This window comes from Silene latifolia, chromosome 2 (genome assembly GCF_048544455.1).
Source record: "Silene latifolia isolate original U9 population chromosome 2, ASM4854445v1, whole genome shotgun sequence".
Classification (NCBI taxonomy): Eukaryota; Viridiplantae; Streptophyta; class Magnoliopsida; order Caryophyllales; family Caryophyllaceae; genus Silene; species Silene latifolia.
In genome coordinates this window covers 183,988,756-184,009,752 of record NC_133527.1, presented here as the reverse complement: position 1 = coordinate 184,009,752, position 20,997 = coordinate 183,988,756, and the positions used below count along the sequence as shown (strand labels likewise).

The window sequence follows — 20,997 nt, the reverse complement described above, 5'->3', positions numbered from 1 at the left end:
GTGTGTTGCACTGTTGCTACGCCTATGATACCTGACCCCACTTCTGATGCGGGCTGTGAACTTAACTTGTATTGCGGGTTCGGATTGTAGTCCGGTTAAGCCCAATCATATTACGCACCTACGCCTAATTCCCATGTTTCATATACTTTCAGCACAAAATCTCATTGAAGACAGCACGTATCCGTCACTTTGGAGTGACGGATACTATTTCCTCTCACAAATGACCCAAATAGAGGAGAGAGGGAAGCACATGGGGGTGCCCCCACCTTGTCCCCCCTATCCGTTTTGTGAGTGGCATTACCCGTCACTTGCTCCGACCCGTCTTCAGCAAGACTAACTGTTTCAATGGTACTCTCCGTGGTCATTTGTTGTCATATTTTATTTTGTGGTGTATCAGTTCATTGTTATTCTTTCTATTTTATGAATTCATTCATGAGTAATTTGATCTTTTACACTCAATTTTTTCCACTAGTCATCTAATAATTGACTCCTCATTTCTTGATCTTTGTGCAAAAATCAAAAGATAACAATTGACCGGGATGAAGGGATTACTTGTGATCTTGGGAGCACTGCTATGCTCATTATTGTGGATTGTAGTAAGAAATTTTCATCCTTTTTTCTACTTCATTTGAGCTGTTTGGTTATTCACTAATATAAAATCTTGTTTGGTTATTCACTAATATAAAATCTTGTTTGGTTGATATTTGATAAAAAACATAGAAAATACAACTTCTTATGAATTTCACTTCCTTTAAAATGGGGGAAGTTACTTACATTAGCCCCTTTATTAACTCAATTTAAGTAACCCTTGAGTAAAACCGTTTTATACAAGCAATTTCCAGAGTATTACAGATACTTTAATTTATATGTAAAGTGGTGCTAGTAAATATAAGATCGACTCGTATAGGAATTCGTGTAATTAAACTCTCTTTTGAGTGAAGAGGCATAAATCAATATTTAAGGGTGCTACTTTTTGTCGCCCGTGTTTTACTTAGTGTCGCCCGAATTTAGCATTGACTTTCCAATTCTACCCCTTGTTCATCTCATCTTTTGACTTTCCAATTTCTATCTCATCTCTTATTTTTATCCTAACTTTTTTTTTTCTTAATTGCATAACTTTAAATTTTTTAATCATGAACGACGATAATTCACGCAAGAAACGAGGTAAATTAATCGGATTCGATCGTACACTTTCTTCGTGAACAATGATGTATACAATCTTTTCCTTTTACGTAAAAAAAATTAACAGGAATGACAATTGTTTAATGTCAACAAATATGAATCAATGATGTACGATCTTTTCATTTTTTGAACTTTGACAAAAAAATATTTTTAATGAAAACGGTTGTTTAAGCATCACCATTGACAACGCAAAAAGAAAAGAAAAAATCGTATGGCCATTAATCGTTTTCGATCTTTATTAGAAAATTTACAGTTTATGAGTATGGACTATGGAGGTCGTAGAATATGGACAGTTGAATTTTGGAATGATTTTCGAACTGGGTTGCCGTCTCCGCGCTACTCTGGTGACCGTATAAAGTGGGGCACTTGTTAGTGCGTGATTACTGTTTAATCATGTTTGAAAGATGACATGCCCACCGGAAAATCGCATAGCTTACAAGACCAGTGCTCGGCCGAATCGTGTAGCTTACACGTCCAGTCCACAACGCCGACGTTTGGTTTACATGACACTGACCACGACATGGTTTTCTAATCTACACGAGATTTCCTTGTTTATGTCGTGTGTCCTGCACGATCAAGTAAGGTTGCTTCTTCATTTTCTTGTATTGATTTTCTTTAATTCGTTTGAAACTTTAATCAACTTTGTTTTTGTTTGTAGGTTGTATTAGAAGATTCTAATGGAAACAGTGTTGATTATTAGACAATTTAGAGGCTTATAAGGTGTTAGTAACAGGGTGTTAATTATATAAAGGTAAATTGGCGAGGGTATTAATTATAGAAGGGTCATTTCGTAATTTATACGGGCAATACTAGTAATTTTCGGGCGACAAAAAGAAAAAGTGATATTTAATTAACATAGTTTTAAAAAAAAACACTTTTGGTTTAAGATATTTGTAGTTAGTTACTCGTATTACTTTCATTTGTCAAACATCTAGTCTTGCTTAAGGCTGTACTATCCGTCTTAAGCTTAAGACGGTGAAATATCACACCACATGAGTATATAGGACAATACTTTTACCTTTTTCAGTGCACTCTGCTTTTGTCTTATTCATATTATATGATATATTTAACCCGTCTTAAATTTAAAACGAATAGTGTTTGTCTTAAATAAGAATTTGTGCTTGTCAAATAATTCTGGTTTGCAGGTTGCGTTGGTTGTCAACTTACGTATATTGATCGGACACGAGTCACATGACCAGTCTCACCAGATATGGCATGGAACACAAATTGGTCTTTTATAGAGCTAATAATTATTGCATGGTAATTGTACGTTGTATTTTTCAGCTTGTACGTTGTTATACTCTGCGTTTGTAAATTTGTAGTTAAAGGTATGGAGTAATTAATATACTCGTTTTATCTGAATTATTTTTTTAATCAAAAACTTCTCAAAAAAAAAATTAAAAAAATAAATGTGACGGAGAGAGTACAATAGATCAATAAGCGGTAATAATGTGCATATAATAACTGAAATTCGTCTAATGATTTGCTTAGGTTACTTACGAGGTCCAATCCGAATATCCGATTCCTTGGCTTGTTTAGGTTACTAACGAGGTCCAATCTGATTCCTTGGCCAAACATATTGACCCGGCACCTTTACTTATCTAATACGGATTACTACTCCTTTGCATGGATACACGGATACACCGATTACATGCATGAAATCTTGCGTACATGCAATACATGCATACATAAACCAACTACGAGTATGCTCCGTATTTAATTAATCTCTTATCTTAATCACAAATTCTCATTGAAGACATGACATATCCGTCACAAGCTGAAGACGGATACCATTTTACCTCACAATGTACCCACTTTTTCTCTCTCTGCAACACTATTTATGTGGTCCCCTTTCTCCACTAACCCATTTTGACACTCACAGCGGTGAAGCTAGCAGGGGCGCTCGCCCCACTGGGAGATGGAAATCGTAAATATTTTAGTTAAAATTTTCTAAATTTTCTCGAGTTCCCCCATTCACTCCGCCCGTTTAAAATTTTCGTCCCCACTGAGTTAAATTCCTGACTCCGCCACTGCATGCTCGTACATAGAACTTGAAATATCGACATATCCAAAGTCCAAACCTAGCCGACACTTGGTGAGAGGTCACCATGTATGCAATTGAAATTCTCTCCATTTCTTTCTCTTCATTTCCTCTCACAAATTCATTTAATAATATATCCCTTTTACACACTATTAACCCTTTATTTCTAAGCATAAATGTGCAACCGTTCGATATCACAAGAAGATAATCAACCGCTTAAAGGAAGCTTTGCTTCTCCATTTCTTTTTAGGAAATGGAGAGGATCTTGACTCCCATGTATGGACACAACAATATAGGCTATGTCTTGATATAAAGAACGAAAAAAGCGTACGACGAAGAATAAAGTCTTGAATTTATGAAATATGGCCGACATAATATCTTATTTGTCAACGGATCGGATACCAACAAGATTAGATGAACTTCTTATTAATGAGAGAAAAACCCAAAATCAAAGATAATAATGTTAATGTATGTACAATGTGCGTGCTTCCAAAACAAAGATTTATTTATTATTTATAAAAATATCAGTTTGGATTATAAAGTCTAAATGATCACGGGAGTGATAACTGTGATCACTCGTGACTGTGGTGGATTAAATATGGCTTTTTTTCCTAGCCCAATGGCATATACTTGTAAGAGTTGAGCCGGAAAAATCAATTTAAAACAATAATACCATCAGAGGCTCAGAGCCTTAATCCCAAAATGATATGGGGTTGGCTGACATGAATCATTATCCCTTCATGTACCGAGTCTAAATATTGTATGTAATGCTGAAAGTTTATAGGACAAAATATTGTATGTACATGCTGAAAATTTATAGGAAAAAATATTAATTAATTAAATCGAGTCGTTCAATGTACATTTTTTTTTTTGGTGCGAAACAATGTACATTTTCTAGTATGTATGATTATTATTTCATTGTTTGAAGTATGTGAAGAGAATTTCAAGCAATATACATTGTTTAATGATCAAACATAACAAGAAAACACTACAAGCCTTTCGTCTTATTCAATTATTTACGTTTTATAATACTCTAATTAAAGATAAATAACTAATAAAGAGAATGGAAATGGAGTATTTTATACTTCTTGTTATTTGTTATTCTATGACAACAACCCCTTGTTGTTTAATGCTTAAATTGAACTTGTAACATAGTGAGTTGAATGTTGGCTATTAGCCAAGCCTAGCAGTTGCGAGGGATCTCGTACATTTTGATACCTAATTTACATGAACATTATAAGCTAAATGGTCACCCTATATCATACAAAGCCAACCTAATTCCTTGCTGCCTCTTGTTGACATGACAACCACCGCAACGCGACTTTACGCTTAAATTAAGTTTTCGATTCCAGCTCTATTAAGCTAGAAATTGGGTCGGAATCAGTCAGCTCAGATAATTTCAGCTTTATTCATCTCAGCAAATTTCAATTGAGTTCAGCTATATTCAGCTCACTTCAATTCAGTTCAGCTCACTTCAGTCCACTTCGGTTAAGTTCAGCTCCATTCAGCTCAAAAGAACAGAACTTTAGTATGCATACGTAAATGTGTGAATTATCATTTGATGGGGACATTGTTAGTTATATGGTTACTTCTTTGAGATTTAACAACACAAATTCTCATTATAGACGGACACTATCCGTCTATAGTATAGACGGATAGTGTTCATCTCACAAATTAAAATGGGTAGTGTAAGTGGGTGGAAAATAGATACCTCCACTTGTACTACCCACTTTAATTTGTGAGAGGGACACTATCCGTCTATAGCTATAGACGGATAGTGTCCGTCTATAATAAGACGGACTAATTTAACAATGACATTGCCTATTTGCCTATTTCACAAACCAACCACATGGTAAGGTATACAAAACTTGTTATTAAATTTCAACCATTAGTTTAAACTGACAATTATATTCCGTAATACTTGTTGATGGCCTCAATCTAGCTCTCAACCATAAATTTAAAATGATAATTGAAATCTCAAAAATTAGTTCTTGATAGAATTATATTCCGTGATTCATTCATGATCAGAAGTTACAATATATACTAGCATTTATAATGGGAACGCATAGCTAAACTAGGTAACTAAATATATACAAATATATTATTTACTAATACACCCCCGCAGTCGAAGCGGGAGGAGGATGGACGCTGAGACTGGAGCGAAAATGAGTGAACAGCTGGCGAGGTAGTCCCTTCGTAAATATGTCTGCGTATTGAAATGGCGAAGGAACATGAAGAACTCGAACGCGTCCAAGCTGCACCTGTTCACGAACGAAGTGTATGTCTATCTCAATATGTTTCGTGCGCTGGTGCTGTACGGGATTACCCGAAAGATATACGGCAGAGATATTGTCACAGTAGACGAGAGTAGCATTACGTAGTGGCATATGAAGTTCGAGCAAAAGGTTACGTAACCAAGTTGTTTCGGCCACTACATTAGCAACACCGCGATATTCAGCTTCGGCACTAGATTTAGACACGGTTGCTTGTCGTTTGGAGGACCAAGATATCAAATTATCCCCGAGAAATACACAATACCCGGAAGTAGAGCGTCGAGAGTTGGGGCAGCCGGCCCAATCAGCGTCAGTATAAGCAGTTAAAGCATGAGATTTGGACACGGAAAAAGTAAGGCCGAACTCTAACGTACCTTTGATGTAGCGTAGAACACGTTTCATGAAATGCAAGTGTGGTTCCCGTGGGTCGTGCATAAATAAGCAAATCTGCTGAACCGCATAAGAAATATCAGGACGTGTGATAGTAAGATATTGAAGTGCACCTGCAATGCTGCGATAGAGCGCGGGGTCAGCAACTTTCGGGCCGTCCGTGGCACTTAATTTAGCCGAAGTGTCTACTGGAGTAGCCGTGGGATTGCAGCCAGTCATAGATGCCCGTGCAAGAATAGACTTAGCATACTGTCCTTGAGAAAGAAATAAACCGGTTTTGGAACGAGTGACCGTAATGCCAAGAAAATGATGAAGTTTACCGAGGTCCTTCATTGCAAATTCACGGGACAGAGTGGCAATTATTTGCTGCAAAAATTGTGGGGAAGAAGCAGTAATAACAATATCATTGACGTAAAGAAGTAAATACGCAGTATGGTGGCCTTGTCAATAGATAAATAAAGAATTATCACAAATACTGCTCCGAAATCCTTGCGACGTGATGAATGTAGCAAAACGATGGTACCATGCCCGGGAGGCCTGTTTGAGGCCATATAATGATTTCCGAAGTCGACATACATAGCCAGGTTTGGTCTTATCGCTGAACCCGGGTGGTTGATGCATAAATACCGTTTCGTTCAAATCACCGTGTAAAAATGCGTTCTTAACATCCAATTGATGGATAGGCCAAGAACGGTTAACAGCTAAGCTTAACACAGTACGAATAGTAGCCGGTTTAACAATAGGGCTAAATGTCTCGTCGCAATCAATACCCACCTGCTGCGTTTTACCATTAACCACCAAGCGCGCTTTATAGCGCTCAAGGCTACCATCGGAGCGATACTTATGGCAAAATAGCCACATGCACCTAATCACATGAGCATCGACGGGTCGGGGTACTAAATCCCATGTACTGTTTTCAATTAGAGCACGATACTCGGCTTTCATTGCGGCTGTCCAATTCGGGTCACGAAGGGCGTCTTTGGGAGACTTGGGTAGGGGACTGATGGGTGGGGAAGTGTGGGTGAGGAGGTTGAGACGGTCGATGGGCTTGAATATACCGTGACTAGCACGAGTAGCCATTTGGTGGGTTGGGTGCGGTGGAGCTACGGGGGACGTTACAGGGGATGTAGCAGGGATGGTTGTTGGGCTTGGTGTCGTGGCAGGGGTAGTGTGATGTGGTGGGGTAGTGTGGCTGGTTGTTGGGCTGGTGGGCGAGGGAGGGGTTATTGGTTCGGTTTGGGCAGGGGAATTAGGATAGTTAAAGTTGTCGAGGGGTAGGGGTGTTTGGAGGAAGTCGTAGGTGGAGGAGGTGGTGGGGTTAGTGGTGGCAAAAGGGAAGGTGTGTTCGTCGAATGTGACCTGCCGGGACAGGATAATTTTGCCTGAGGTGAGTTCAAGACACCGGTACCCTCGGTAGTTAACGGGATAGCCTAAGAAGACACAACGAGTAGACCTTGGTTGAAGTTTATTTTGACGAGTGGCGGATAAATTTGGATAACATAAACAACCAAAGCCTCTTAAGTGGGAATATGTGGGGTGACGGAGAAAGAGAGCGGAAGCGGGGGATCGATAGGATAGGAGTTTGAAGGGGAGTATGTTGTGTAGGTAGGTGGCGGTGTGAAGGGCGTCAACCCAAAACGTGGGGGGTAGGGAAGCGTGTAGAAGTAAGGTGAGCATGATTTCATTAAGTCGGCGAATCATACGTTCTGCTTTACCGTTTTAAGGGGAGGTGTGTGGACATGAGAAGCGAAAGGTTATGTCGTTTTGTTGGGCAAGGTTATGAAAGGAGGAGTTATCGAACTCGCGACCCATGTCACATTGAAAGCTTTTTATTTCTTTTGAAAATTGGGTGCGAATTAAGGCACGGAGTTGGATGAATTTTTGAAATGCTTCGGATTTGAATTTGAGTGGATAAACCCATACATATTGACTATAATTATCGATGAGAACCATGTAGTATTTAAATCCACTTTTGCTAAGAAGAGGGGAAGTCCACAAATCACAATGTATAATATCAAACGGTAAAAGAGACATAGAATTCGAATCATTAAATGGGAGTCGTTTATGTTTTCCGACTTGACAAGAATGGCAAAGATGGGAGCGGTGCTCCTTATTACAATTAATAAAATTGTGACTATTAAGAAAACTAGTAATGTTGGAACCGGGATGGCCTAGGCGAGGGTGCCATACTGCCATAGGTCACGTGGAGACTCGGCAAGGACCGTGATGGGTGGCTCTTTTGATGAAGTGGCTGACACGGGGTAGAGAGTACCAGTGCTATTGTTCCTCATTATCGTTCTCCCAGTCCGAATATGTAATACTCCGTATTTTTCAGTCTTCGGGTACTCTATCGAGTAGGCCTTACTCTGTCGAGTAAGGGTAAGTTGCGTTTTAGAAAAGTTTCTGACCTGTTGGGTACTCGATCGAGTAACTAGGATACTCGATCGAGTAAGGGGGTACTCGATCGAGTACCTTGGGTACTCGATCGAGTAGCCGGTTTACGGGGGGGTTTTCTCGGGTTTTGTTAATTATGCGATTAAGATATATAACCTTCGTCGTCATTATTCTAAACACTTTTGCAAAACCTAATTTATCATTAAAGAGAGAAAGAAAGCATACGTTCTTAATCCTAATCGCATCGTTAGCAAATCCCGGAGTTTGGAAGGTCGGTTCTCATCGTTGGTTATACCGTTGAGATCCTTGCGTCGAGGGTAAGATCTGTGTACCCTTTTTGTTGTCTTTCCTTTGATTTGGTTAAACCCTAATATAGGGATTTGGGGGTTTTTGAGTAGTATGTGATTTGGTAGCATTTGTATGTTGTATGATAGGAGGAGGTTTCATAGAGGAAGCTTTTTGAGACAGCTGTAGAGACCGTCTGATAGTGTGCTTTCCAGGTAGGATTTCCTACTCAGTATTAGTCCCATAATGGGATGATTGTTGATGTGTTGAGATTGATTGTTTGATATAGTAATTGTATTGTGACGGTTGTGATTGTGATTGTGATTGTTGTCTCTGGTTCTCGAGGCGTGTCCTCGGCTGAGTGGGGTCACTTGCGGGAGTGGCTTCACGCCCTAGTTTCGCCTTCTGTGGAACCCGCCACAGAAGGGATGTGCACATTAATGGACAGGTTTATCGCTCATTACGAAGAGCGGGGATTTGGTGGGTACGGCGGTCCCCCATCGGCGGGCTGGTCCAAAGGACGGTCGGTGATTGAGATGATTGGAATTGGTGTGGTTGTGTGTGTGATTAAAGTTAAGTCATTTTTTATCTTATTGTTGATATATATTGAGTTGTGTGATTAGTACCGACCCCGGTTGTTGTTTTGTAAACCTGCGGTGATCCATTCGGGGATGGTGAGCAGCTATTGAGCAGGTATGAGATGAGTACTGGGATAGCTGGGATTGCCACGATATGATGATAGAAGTCTTCCGTTGTAGCTTAGTAGTTCTTTACATTTCAGTTAGAACAGTAAACAGTCAGTTTGAGAACATGTATTATACTTTTGGTTTGGTTTTGAGAATTGTAACCCTTCACTAAGTATTTCTATTTAAACGTTGTTTCTTTATTGTTTATTTGATTATCATTGCCTCGGGTAACCGAGATGGTAATATCTTCATACCTGGGTGGTCCTGGTAAGGCACTTGGAGTATGAGGGTGTTACAAATGGTATCAGAGCGACGATCCTGAAACCTGTAACCATGAACCTAATGAACATAGGGAGTCAATTAAAATGAACCCGGGGTAAAGGTTGTAGGAGCTAATGCAAAGGCTTGGGAGACGTCCTGAAGTCGCGAACTCGCCCTACAATTTTGAACCGGTCACATGGGGGGGTGTATGTCATGGTCGTATGTGTTGTTTGGTTAACTTGTGTGTGAATGTGATGAAGTGTGTGTAACTGTTGGAGACGTAGAAGGCTGAAAAATATGAAAGAAAGGTTGATATATATGTAGACTCGTTGTTGGAATGAAAACATGTTGGATGTTTACAATGTGGCGTTTAATAACATGATATAATAATTTCGTAGATCGTAAGAAAAGATGCGTAGCATTATATGCTTAGTTATGATATAATGTTGGTTTTATAAAGTTTTTAGCATGTTAGCATATGATATAGCATGCGGGTAGCGTTTCTGAGTTAGCATGACTCGATCGAGTGGGACTGACTTGATCGGGTGGGTTTTTGACGATTTTGAGTCCAGAATCGTGTTTTTGGGCACTCGATCGAGTACCTTGGGCACTCGATCGAGTACCTTGGGCACTCGATCTAGCTACTCGGTCGAGTATGTTAGAGATCAGAAGGTCTGTTTGGGGTCTGATGTTGGGGCACTCGATCGAGTATGTTGGGCACTCGATCGAGTAGCCTGGTACTCGATCGAGTATGTTTGGGAACTCGATCGAGTAGGGTCTGGACAGTTTGTTTTCGTGTTTTGAGGTTTGGCGCGTATGTTTATATCCACCCTTTTTTCTGTTATAGTTTCAAGATGCCGCCTAAGAAGAATGCGTTGTATGCGAGAGCTGAGCTTATGAACATAGATGACATCGTTAAGATGTTGGAGCATCAGGATGCTCTTACTGAGGCTTTAAAGACTGTGGGGAAAGATAAGGATAAGGATAAGGAGAAGGAGGTTGATCATTCTAAAATCAGCCTCTATATAGCGAGGTTTAACCCGAAAGAGTACAAGGGAGTTGGGGAGCCGAACCTTCTTGATAGCTGGCTTAGAGAGATGGAGAACATATTAGATTTGGTTCACTGTCCTGATGAGATGAGAGTGGAACAAGCTGCGTTCTATCTGAGGGAGGCAGCTGGCAAGTGGTGGGATACGGTGAAAGTGAGTGCTAAGGAGATATATACAAACCAAGGTTTACCTGCTATACCTTGGGAGGAGTTTCGTAGGGCTGTGAGAAAGGAGTTCGTACCGGAGCATGTGAGGAGTAAGTTGAGGGAAGAGTTTAACAGTTTTAAGATGACCGCCGAGATGTCTGGGCCGAGTACTACAGGCGCTTCAATGACAAGTCTAGGTATCTTGAGGATATGGGTTTGAGTGAGGAGAATCGGCCGAGGTTTGAGAGGGGGTTGACCCCTAAGATTATGGATAAGTTACCCGTGGGAGTCTTTACTGATGTTAAGGAAGCTTATGAGAGGGCGGGGAGAGCTGAGAGGTTGGTGGAGATGGCTCAGGAGAGGTTAGGTGGTGAGAAAAGGAAGTTTGAGAGCGAGGGTGGTGGCCAATCTAATCACAATAAAGGCAACCACAATCAGTCTAAAGGGTTTTCTTCTGGGTCGTGGTTCATCTCTGGGGCTTCCTTTGGGCGTGGCCGTGGAAGTGTTAGTGGTAGTTGGGGAGTGACCTGCTATAGTTGTGGTGGTGTAGGCCACAAGAGACATGAGTGCACAAGTGCACCGGTAACTTTCCAGAGACCTGCGCAGAGCTATGCGAGCAATAGACCGGCTGGGTCATGGCCAAACCGGGGAAGTCAGAGCTACCAGAGTGGAGGCAACCGCAACGGCGGTAATTCTTATCAGAAACCACCAACGAACAACAACAACAATCAAGGGTCGGGTGCTAAGCCGACCACCTCAGCCAGTAATGTCCAGGGAGGTGGACAGAAGACCAGTGGAAAGTTATTCATGATGGAGAAGAAAGCAGCTGAGGAGGATGCACACGTTATCACCGGTACTTTTCTTGTTAATGGTATTCATACCTTTGTTTTGTTTGATTCGGGGGCTTCTCAGTCGTTTGTATCTTCGAGTCATGTTAAACGGTTGGGTTTGAGGGTATATGATTCTGTAAGTGAGCAAGTTTTTATACCTTCGGGTGAGTCTGTATCTTGTGGGAGGTTATATAGGGATGTACCTATGATAGTTTGGCAGGTTGATTTCCCGGTAGACTTGCTAGAGTTTCCTTTTGACGGTTTTGAGGTGATAGTTGGGATGGATTGGCTGGGAAAGTATAAAGCTAAGATAGACTGTCATCAAAAGAAAGTGTCTTTAAGAGGTCCTAAGGGTGTTAGTGTGTCTTATCGTGGGTTTTTAGTCAAACCCAGAGTTAAGTTGATTGCAGCTGTTACTTTGAAGTCATATCTGAGGAAGGGATGTCCTTTGATATTGTGCCATGTGAGAGATGACCGGATCGAGGGTCCGACAGTTGATCAGATACCAGTGGTGGGAGAGTTTGAGGATGTGTTTCCAGAGGAGATTCCGGGGTTGCCGCCAAGAACAGAGATAGATTTCTTAGTAGAGTTGAAACCAGGGACGGGGCCAATCTCTAAAGCACCGTACCGTATGGGTCCTAAGGAGATGGAGGAGCTTAGGAAACAGTTGGATGATCTGATAGAGAAGGGATACATTAGACCTAGTGTATCGCCGTGGGGAGCACCAGTTCTTTTTGTGAAGAAGAAGGATGGGAGTTTGAGGTTGTGCATAGATTATAGAGAGTTGAACCGAGTGACAGTGAAGAACAAGTATCCTTTGCCAAGGATAGATGACTTGTTTGATCAGTTGAGTGGTGCATCAGTCTTTTCTAAGATTTATTTGAGGTCGGGGTACCATCAGGTGAAGATTAGAGAGGTGGACATACCAAAGACAGCTTTCACGTCGAGGTATGGCCATTATGAGTATGTGGTGATGCCGTTTGGGTTGTCTAATGCACCGGCAGTGTTTATGGATTTGATGAATAGGATCTTTAGACAGTTTTTGGACAAGTTTGTAGTGGTGTTTATCGATGATATCTTAGTCTACTCCAAGACTAAGGAGGAGCATGAGGAGCATCTGAGGCTTGTGTTGCAGACCTTGAGGGATCGAGAACTTTGCGGGAGTGGCTTCACGCCCTAGTTTTGCCTTCTGTGGAACCCGCCACAGAAGGGATGTGCACATTAATGGACAGGGTTATCGCTCATTACGAAGAGCGGGGATTTGGTGGGTACGGCTGCGGTCCCCCACTGGCAGGGCTGGTCCAGTGGACAGTCGGTGATTGAGATGATTGGAATTGGTGCGGTTGTGTGTGTGATGATTAAGTCATTCTGTTATCTTATTGTTGATATATATTGAGTTGTGTGATTAGTACTGACCCCGGTTGTTGTTTTGTAAACCTGCGGTGATCTATTCGGGGATGGTGAGCAGCTATTGAGCAGGTATGAGATGAGTACTGGGATAGCTGGGATTGCCACGATATGATGATAGAAGTCTTCCGCTGTAGCTTAGTAGTTCTTTACATTTCAGTTAGAACAGTAAACAGTCAGTTTGAGAACATGTATTATACTTTTGGTTTAGTTTTGAGAATTGTAACCCTTCACTAAGTATTTCTATTTAAACGTTGTTTCTTTATTGTTTATTTGATTATCATTGCCTCGGGTAACCGAGATGGTAATATCTTCATACCTGGGTGGTCCTGGTAAGGCACTTGGAGTATGGGGGTGTTACAGAATATCCTTCACAGAGAAACCATTTGGGTCAAATTCCACAGTAACATTATTATCCTTAGTGAATTGGCGAACGGAAATAAGGTTTTTAATAATGTTAGGGGCGTAAAGGACATTTTTAAGGGACAATTGGCGGTCGGGGAGGTTTATGGATGCGTGACCCGAACCAAGGACGGGAATGGACTTGCCATTACCGACAAAGATTGACCGAATAGAACTCAAATTAAAAAGAGGATTTAGCGTACCTGACTCGGCTGTGAGATGTGACGAGGCACCCGTGTCCATAACCCATTGAGCATTATCAGATGGGACCAGCGTCATAGTTTGAAATGCCTGATTCATGTTCGACATTTCGTACCCTGATGGCGGAGCAGCAAGATAGGCCTGCCCGTAGGCAGGAACCGGACCCGAGAACCGTGGTTGATTGGGTTGTGCACGAACCTGCTGCTGCGGCTGCCAAGTAGGGGCCCACCCCTGTTGAGCAGGGTAGGGACAGGGAGGTACGCCCCAAGGAGCATTCCAAGGTGTACAAGGCCAAATAGGGACGGTGATCGCTGCCGGAACCGAGGACGATTTACTGCTACTACCATTATTACCGCCATTACCACCCCCTATGCCAGAATTCTTCCAATTTCCTTGCTTCCCACCCTTCCCCTTATGGTAAGACTTTTTATTATTATGCCAATTTGAATTACCACGAGAGGAGGGAGACTCATTACCTGAAGATTCGGCATCAGTGGCGGCAAGGGCAGCAAGAGCAGTCGGAGCAGCTTCAGATCGAGCGGACTTTCGTTGCTCTTCCAGTTGGAGCATGCTACGGGCAGTCTCGAAGGAGGGCAATTGTTGGTTAATAAAAGCACCAACGACATCATACTCAGACGGTAACCCGCGAACCAATCTATATATCTATATATATACATAAAAGAGAGTTTTTTCGAGCGATTCTAGAGCGTCCACATCATCCAAAATTAATTTAGGAAAGTTTCATAAATAATATTTTCCACATAAAAAATAAAGTGGAGAATCTTTTAATTATTATAATATCTATATTTCCTATTTTATATTCATGAGAAGTTTCTAATTTTTATATAAAAACTTTGACATTTCATCTGCCAAAAAAATGTCGTTATAAAAATTATGAAAATAATATAATTAGATTCGTTGCAAAAAATGCTTTCATTAGAGTATAGATTTCATATGATTTGCACATACGAGTATTAAAGATGGTGTACTTCTTTTAATATGTTATATGTCCCACATTGAAAAATAATGTTAGTGTGGTGATTATAATACGTATAAATTATATAATTGTCCCACATCGAAAGATTAACATAAGGTGGGTGATCCTATGATTATAAATAGAAGTCATCATTGGAACCTATATACCAACCAAAAACCTTTTGAGTCTCTTAAGTATTATTTTGGAGAGCTCTTAAGAGTTTATACCATTATCTTCACAGTATGATATATATACATATTTTTTCTATATTATGTATTATATTCAAGTGATGTTTATAATCTTTATATAAAAACTTATACATCTCATTTGCAAAAAAAATATTATAAAAAAAAAGTGCGAATACTAATAAATAGTACTCTCTCCATTCAAGACCAAATACAACATTTTCATTTACACACTTGCCAACACACAAATTACAACGTAAATATCTTTAAGTTTACATTATAAAAAATTTAAAATTTGATATTCTCATTGTACTTTATAGGTGAATCAAATAAGATCTCACATGACCATATTTTGTCTTACATATTGCAAGGAATCGTAAAGATTCTATTCGTTCATGAATAGTGTAAAAAAAGGAATGTTGTATTTGGTCTTGAATCGAGGGAGTATAGTCTTTGCTCATTATTATTAACCTGAGTTAGATGTCGAATTATGTACGAAAAAGATGGTGTATTTCTAAGTATGTTATTTGTCCCACATTGAAAAATATGTTGGTGTGGTGAATATATTACCTATAAATAATAGAATTGTCCCATATCGAAAGTTTAGCATAAGGTGGGTGATCATATGATTATAAATAGAAGGTATCCTTAGAACCTAAATACCAACCCAAAACCTTCTGAGTCTCTTAAACATTGTCTTGGAGAACTAAGAGTTTATATCATTAACTCCACGATATGATATATATATTTTTTATATGTCCAAGTAATGTTTATAATTTTTATATAAAAACTTATACATCTCATTTAGCAACAAAGTAACATAATTTTTTTTTTTGAAAAATTATATAATTAGATTCGTGGTAAATAAATGCTAGCATTAGAATATAGTATCATATTATTTGCACATATTTTAATTACGATAAGAAGTTAAAAAAATGTATTATACGAATATTAATAAATAGTACTCCTATAGTATTTGCTTATTAGTATTAGTATTAAACTGGGTTAGATGTCGAATTAGGTGTGAAAAAGATGGTGTATTTCTAAGTATATTGTTTGTCCCACATTGAAAAATAATGTAGGTGTGGTAAATATACTACATATAAATAGTTGAATTGTCCCACATTAGAAGATTATCATGAGGTGAGGTATCACATGATTATAAATATGAGTCATAACTTAGGGGTATCAACCCAAAATCTTTTGAATTGCTTAAAAATTATCTTAGAGAGTTATTATAAGAGTTTGTATTAATGGCAAACCTTAGTTACAACAATACCATACAAATATTAATCACGTAGATATTTATAAAAGCGATTATATATTACTATATTAGTGATATTATAATGTTTATTTTAAGACAATCGATAGTATAATAACTTTATTTAAGACAAAGTCATAATTAAAAAATATAATGGGTGCTAAATATAATAAATTTGTTTGTGTCATATAATGATAATCTCTGCACTAAAATAGAAAATTTATGAATTATAATACAATTAAGTGTTGCATAAAAAGATCTTGAATCCACAAACAAATCAATAATGAGCTTTTTTACTTTGATAAATAGTAGAATTAAATCTTTTAAACTTTCAAATATAGGTAATTATTATGCCTCATTACATTTGAGTAACTAAAATACATCATAATTTTTAACCATTAATCAAAATCGCACCAGAAAAAAGAAATATTTTGCATTTGTTTATACATTTTATTGTCCCTCAATTACATCTTAAAAGTCGTGTTAGGAAAAAAAAATGTAATTTAAATCATATCATTGGTACATATTTTAATTATGACAAAAAATGAAAAAAACGTACAAATATAAATAGATAGTATAATATTTTCTCATTATTAAATCGGGTTGGATATCGAAATAGGTGCAAAAAAGATGGTGTACTTTTTCGTGTGTTATTTGTCCCACATTGAAAAATAATGAAGGTGTAGTAAATATACTACATATAAATAGTTGAATTGTCCCACATTAGAAAATTCACATAAGGTGGGGTGATCTTAAAAATTAATTTAGGAAAGTATTATAAATAATATTTTTTGATGTAAAAAATAAAGTGGAGAATCTTTTAATTATTATAAAATTTATTTCCTATATTATATTCAAGTGATGTTTCTAATTTTTATATAAAAATTTTTATATTTCATTTGGCAAAAAAATATCATTAAGAAAATTATGAAAATAACATAATTTGATTCGTGGTAAAAATGATATCATTAGCGTATAGATTTCATATAATTTGTACATATATAAAATTGTGTACTTCTTAATATGTTATATGTCCCACATTAAAAAATAATGTAGGATTATATAAAAATAATAGAATTGTCCCACATCGAAAGATTAACATAAGATGTAGTGGTCTTATGATTATAAATATGAGGCATCCTTGGAACTTAGGTATCAACCTAACATCTTTTGCGTCTCTTAAATAAGATGTTTTGACTTTTGATCATATTTAAATAAATGATTAGAGATAAGATGTAAATATTAAGACCTTATAACCAATTTTTTTAACTAAGTTAATTACCGCGTTGCAACGCACGAGCATCCAAACTAGTTGAAGAACAAGACGCTGATCATCGACCTTACTACCGACGTCATTCAATTGAGTAGCAATGTCCTTCAGTTTTTGGCAATAATCATCCAAGGAAGACGCTTTTTCCAGCGACATATGAGTGAACTCGTGTTCCAACGCCGCCGCGCGAGAACCCTTGTTGTTGTGAAAATGATTTTTGAGACGAAGCCATGCCTCATGGGCGGTAGAGTCGGCTTCAAGAATGCGAAGAAGGAGTTCATCAGAAACGGATCCGTAGATCCATTGAAGCACATGAGAATCAATTTCACACCACGACGCGTAGTCGGCATCGGTCTCGGGTGGCGGTTTGGTACCATCAATATGGTGAAGGACTTTATAACCTCGAGCATGGAGGGTAAAAAGCTTCACCCAAGCGGAGTAATTGACTTTAACTCCATCAAGCATTCGAACTTTATTAAGAATATTGGAGACGGAATACACCGGATGGAGAGTGGACTTACCAGAGACTCCGCTATCGGTTTTAGGACCTCCGTTGCCGTTCGTCATTGCCGTGGCTGATGATGATGGCGGCTAATGGAAGTTTTTTTTTTTTTTTTTTTTTTTTTTTTGAAAACCCTAAACTACTGATACCATGATAGAATTATATTCCGTGATTCATTCATTATCAGAAGTTACAATATATACTAGCATTTACAATGGGAACGCATAGCTAAACTAGGTAACTAAATATATACAAATATATTATTTACTAATAGTTCTTATACCTTAATATTAGGCACTAGGTCATAACTGACACAATTAGATATAGTCTGATAAAAAAATAATCAAACGTAACTAATTTAAACTTACATTTTTAGTTAATCGGCAAAGCACGTTGCAGTAACAAAAACCATAATAAAAAAAAAAAAAAAAAAAAGTAAATTATGACCAAAGGCGATCCGGTTAATTCAATCGACAAGACGACAACTATTAACTTGATCAATAATGTTCTGTAAACCATAAATAAACCTAACACAACTCCAACCCGACTCGAATGACACGATTAAATAGTATGGTTAGCATTGTGTGATCTCTTGCATAGGAATGCAGACTTAAGAATAGGGAGTACGAACCATAAAATAAGTGGCTGATAAGCAGTGAATAATGGCGCACATTGGAATAGACAAAGGTTTGCACTTTGCAGCAATGACAAAGGTTCACATGGCATTGAGATGCTGCGTTCGTTCACGGACTATATAGTTGTTGTCTTCAATCCCACCAAATTGGCACAAAATGTTAAAACTCATTATCAATCATTGAATGCCTTTCTCTGGATAATCTCCAAAATCAAGACTTCATTCACTAACCCTATTTGCATATTATATCGTAGGGGGATCATAACACGTCACGACAGAAAAAATGACCATTTTATAATAAACTGTCATCATTTTATGTTGACAAATGACTACTATTATTATTGTAAAGGTTACATTTCAACATAAGATGGTCACAGTTTATCATAAAATGATCATTTTTTTTTTCTGTCACGCCATACATTGGTTGTAGACCATAACTAGTAGATCCAATTTGCTAATATTACTAGTTTTGACTTCTTTGGACAAGAAATCTTCTATTGCTAAAGATGCTTCCAAATTCTTTTACAAGTTGTTGTGTGTCTTCCTGATCCCTAAGTCAATGGGACATGACAAAATTCATTACTGCCATTCCATGCCCACTGAATTCATAATTTTCGGAATTTGGATGGACGCTTATGCAATAAGTAGGGTTGTAAATGATCTGAGTCGCCTTGTCAAGCCTTCGATATTGTTTAATAAAACCTTGGCTTGAGCAAGGTGAAATCGATTTTGAGTTTGAGTCGAGCTTAACCAAATCCGAAACAATTTTGAGCTCAACATGGCTCGGTTTGAAATTGTTTTTAGATTGTAAATATAATGTATGTAGTTTTAATACGGAGTAATTTTATAAATTATTTAAGTATTTGTAATAATATTATACCACTGCTTAGACCTGGCAAAAGCAACCCGACCCGAAAAAGCTGGCCCGAGACCCGAAGTGACCCGAACTACATCACCCGAATGTGACCCGAAAACCCGAATTGACCCGACCCGACCCGAACATGACCCGAGCTTTCTTGACCCGAACTGGCCTGACCCGATCCGAAACCACCAAACCCGAAAATGACCCGACAAAATATAACTCTAATTGAACCGAAAAGATTTGAAATGACAATTTCTCTATTATTCATTGACCCGAAAATGACCCACCCGAAACAACCCGACCCGCTTGACCCGGAACTGACCCGACAACAAACCCGAAACAGACCCGAAACCCGAAATGACCCGTCCCGACCCGAGTTAACCCGAAATCAATGAGAAACCCGAACTGGCCCGACCCGAACCCGACTCGTTGACCCGTTTTGCCAGGTCTACGGCACTGCTGTTGTGATATGATTGGGAGTTGGTATTGCATTTGGATGCAAAGAAATGATGCTAGGCTGCAAAATCGAGTGATATGTGCACTTAAATTCGTCATGTAGAGAAAACTATGATGTAATTGTCGATCTTATTAATGAAATTGCTAATATTTTAGCAGAATAAAACTAAATAAAACTTCTCAAACTTTTCCCTTTAAAAGGAATCTCCTTAAAAAGGAAACAAAACTATATTTTAATAAATTATTATTTTTTATTAAGATATATAATCTTTTAATCACTATAATTTTCTCTAAACTCTAAATTACATTTGTCTAATTAAAATAAAACAAAATTGGTATAAATCTAAATTATAAATTACTAACCAAATATTCAGCAAAATTATTTGAGAAAAGTTATAAATTGAAATCATTAGTTTTGTGGTAAAAAAAGCATTAAAATACACATTTGATGACTTCACTCAATTCTCTTAATAAGTTTTCCACTTTTTTCATATTAAAATAAAAAAAGGTGAAATATGCATGGATTAAAATGTAAAAGCTCTATATACCGCACATGTATGCACGGGATCTATACAAGTAGATAAACAAATTGTCTGATCGAGACACTCTAAAATGAAAGAACCGTATGTGTTGTATCTAGCTTGTTAGAATTAATCCGAATAGAGACCATAAACTTCATACTAAATTACTCGGTATAAACTGTAGAGCGGAAGCGTACCTGATTTCATGACGAATGGTTGAAATGAACTGCCTGAAGGGACGGTCTTCAGGATTAGGTCTTCTAGTAGACACACATACAATGGGATCTCTGATGGGATGCGGGGAGATTAGGTTATTGTGTGCTACCAGGGACCATAACCCAGGTGACTTATATATAGTCTCCTTAATCTAATGCGCCCATCATGCATTAGTAACCTAATGGGTATCACACAATTAAGATATCCGGCCCATACTTTATAAGACGTAATTAATATGCCCGTATTATATTATCCAGATGGATCACTATATTGGGCTAAACTTAAACGATAGCAAACAAATACAATCTGTATAATAGTGTGTCCACATAAATAGTATTGGACCCAATATTCTTACAATCTCCCACTTGGGTCAAATACAGATAGTGTGTGACACCTGAAAAATTGTATTCATTTTATAACCTTACACGCTCAACAATGCTATCAACATTCCAACCGTCTTATGCAATTCGGTCCATCAATCATACTAACATAGGATCAAAGCGGCATTTGCTACAGTTTGTCGTAACAGGACCCTCAATGGTCACGTATGCCAATATAACCAACGAC

General features: G+C 38.2%; 1 protein-coding gene across 1 annotated transcript; it reads right to left on the bottom strand.

Moving 5' to 3' along the window:
* Positions 1-13,301: 13,301 nt before the first annotated feature.
* On the bottom strand, positions 13,302-17,806 carry LOC141641763 (uncharacterized). Its single transcript, XM_074450411.1, has 2 exons — positions 17,252-17,806; positions 13,302-14,210 (listed from the first exon to the last, which is right to left on the bottom strand). The coding sequence occupies exons 1-2, from the start codon at positions 17,804-17,806 to the stop codon at positions 13,302-13,304; spliced, it is 1,464 nt and encodes a 487-aa protein (XP_074306512.1).
* Positions 17,807-20,997: the final 3,191 nt, after the last annotated feature.

Excerpts from the sequence above, each read along its gene's own strand:
- LOC141641763 (XM_074450411.1), bottom strand. The coding sequence starts at position 17,806 with ATGACGAACGGCAACGGAGGTCCTAAAACCGATAGCGGAGTCTCTGGT. Across the intron at positions 14,211-17,251 it reads TGCTCGTGCGTTGCAACGCG|ATATATAGATTGGTTCGCGG; the intron begins GTAATTAACTTA and ends GTATATATATAG.